General features: G+C 34.9%; 1 gene segment (V, D, J or C); it reads right to left on the reverse strand.

Annotated features, from left to right (window-relative positions):
• Positions 1–508: 508 nt before the first annotated feature.
• LOC123966923 lies at positions 509–1,400 on the reverse strand. The segment is given in 2 exon segments: positions 509–728; positions 845–1,400. Coding segments are annotated over 2 exon segments (486 nt in total).
• Positions 1,401–2,787: the final 1,387 nt, after the last annotated feature.

Genomic DNA, 2,787 nt, shown 5'->3' on the forward strand with positions numbered 1-2,787 from the left:
TTAGTTTTGCTGTCCTTGTTTAGCTGTGTGCTTATGTTCTTATGTCTTGTACGTTTGTTCTTGTGTGAAAGTATGTTAAAAGCTACTTATAACCAGTGTCAAATGATTTGTAGCTGTCAACATACATGGCCAATGAAGCTGATCCTGGTTCTAATTATTTAATATGAAGCCAAAATGAAATTCATAAAAAACAAGGATGTTTATAAAATTCAGACACTGTGATTTTTCAGTTTATTAAGAAAGTCACATTGAAAGATTTTAACAAACCTGCCACACTCTGCATCATGTATTAAAAAGAGACACATGAGAAGAAAAATACTGTAAACTATAAAATATCTAGTAGGCAGCTAATGATTCATGGAAATAAACGAGAGCATCAAAATAACAATTTACACTCAGTAACTGCAAATATATGCGTGTGTATATTTTTAGGATGACTGTATCTAACTTGTTCACATCATAACTTACATTTCTGACGGCTGATCGAAGTGATCAATGAGTTGAATTGATGAGATCTGATGGAAAGAAAAGGCGAGCAGAAAGCAGTCAGTCAGCATGTGTGCAGCCGGTGGACGGTCCCTTGTTTCTGAGGATTCACAGCAGAGGGAGTCCACAGCAGTACACCAGACTCTTCACTATCAGCACTGTGTACAGCAGCCAGAGCAGCTTCACCCTGCACTGAGACTGGAAGGACACTGATGGTGGAATTGATGGTGGAGGTGAAACCTCTGAAACAGAAAAGGAGTCAGAAAGAAATGTCAGTCCTCTGCTCCTCTGCTCTCTTTGACAGCGTCTCCACATGAAGCTGAATCTCTGCTGAACACAGTCACCAAGCCTTCATTACCTTGTTCTGTTTGGGCCTCCACTTCCCCCCCCTCGTGCTGGACGTAGCAGCGGTATTTATACGTGTAGAGAGCGTCCCGATCAATCGCTCTGATGGCGGCGGTGCGTCCCGACTCTCTGAGCTCCAGCTGCTCCTCCTCAGCAGGTGCCTGCTCCTCCGTCAGACTGTTCACCTTTCGTCTTTTCCAGGAGAAGCGGACCACAGGAGGAAACATGCCTGAGGCCACACACAGCAGGGAGCTCTTCTTCCCCTCATGGTGGGCTCTGGATGCTGCTGGGTACACGCTCACCACGGGCTTCACTACCGGCTTATCTGAAGTTTGACAGCAGCAACAAGCAGCACAGACACACATTCACACAGTCAACAGCAGCTTCCAGCACTGCATTCAGTCTGATCCTGGAAACTACATGGACTCTGATCACTGAGCTCCTCATCAATACAGCACACAGTTCACTACATGGACTGGATTCACCTTCATATCACACACGTCATGTATAATAATAATAATATTAATATGTTATATGAGGAAAGAAAAGAATTTTACTTATTTAGCAGTTCTACATATGCTGGATTCTTATAATATAATTATGAAATATCCCCTTTAAAAACTTAATGTTTTATATATTAGGGTTAATAAACACATTTTAATAAAGGTATTTTTTACGTTCACATTAAATTAGTTATACTTTTACATTTACTTAGACATTATATATCATATACTTTATTTTAGCAAAAAAATCTAATTGTTGCATCAGTAATTTCATAAAGTTTTAAAATTAAAAAAATTCTATATAAAACACAATTTACATATATGTTCAGATACATGATCGAAAGTCTGATGAAACAACAATACTGTAATCTAAGTACATTTTAATGTAACATAATATCAAACATTACATAAGAATCAAAACTACTGTTTACATGTTAGGGTAAAAATACATATTACACCAAATTACATATTTACTTCACATAAAATAATTTCAAGTCAAGTCACGTACATTATTTATAATTTCTGAACTTGAACCACTCAACAACTAATCAATACATCAATAATGTCTTTGTTAAATATGTTAAATGTGAATAAAGACAGCTTTATAATATTAAATAAGATTCACTATTGACTGATTACTTTTTAATATAATGTAATAATGTGATGTTAAAATTATAAAGAACCTGATACATAATTTTTACTACCATATACTTTTGAAAACATGTTTTATAATTTAAATTATAAAGCATCACAAACTATTTGTATTTATATTAAAAGTATAAAATGCAAATATATTTGTGTGAGCGACTTTGTATCACTCTATTTCACATATATAAATACATAAATTATAGTTATTGCAATATTATCGGTATCTGACTGTCGTGATGTAAATTTTATTATTTAAAATTAATAAATTATCCTGTACAACATATTTATAGTAAAATGTCTTTTCAAAAACAATAGACTGCGCTGACTCACTGAGAGGATCAAATACTGTATATTTACAACTTTGTCAATATCTTACTTTTTCCATATGAATCAGTTTTGCTGGTGCAGAAATAAATAATAACTTCAGTTGTGCAGTGAGATTTAAACATCTTTTCAGCAATTATGAACCTTTTTATGTAACAATAGCTGCACGGCTGTAAGAACTCTACTAATTAAGACCAAACTAAAATTTGAAGCCTGAAGCAGCAGAAACTCATTAAAAACACATTTTAACTTGTTCAATAAAACAACTGAAGGAAAATAAATGTTTATTCTTACCTGTTACATACAGTTTAGTTCCAGAGCCAAAGATGTCATAGCCACAGTGAAACAGAGTAATACAAAAACCTGTCAGCTGCTGAATGTGTCAGCTGAGGTGAACGAGTCCAGATGATGAACCAGGATCATATTTCAGCTGCATGATGTGTTTCTCTAATGTTCATATCAACATGACTGTCTCTTCTTT

The sequence above is a fragment of the Micropterus dolomieu genome, unplaced genomic scaffold (genome assembly GCF_021292245.1).
Source record: "Micropterus dolomieu isolate WLL.071019.BEF.003 ecotype Adirondacks unplaced genomic scaffold, ASM2129224v1 contig_14563, whole genome shotgun sequence".
In the NCBI taxonomy this organism is placed as follows: Eukaryota; Metazoa; Chordata; class Actinopteri; order Centrarchiformes; family Centrarchidae; genus Micropterus; species Micropterus dolomieu.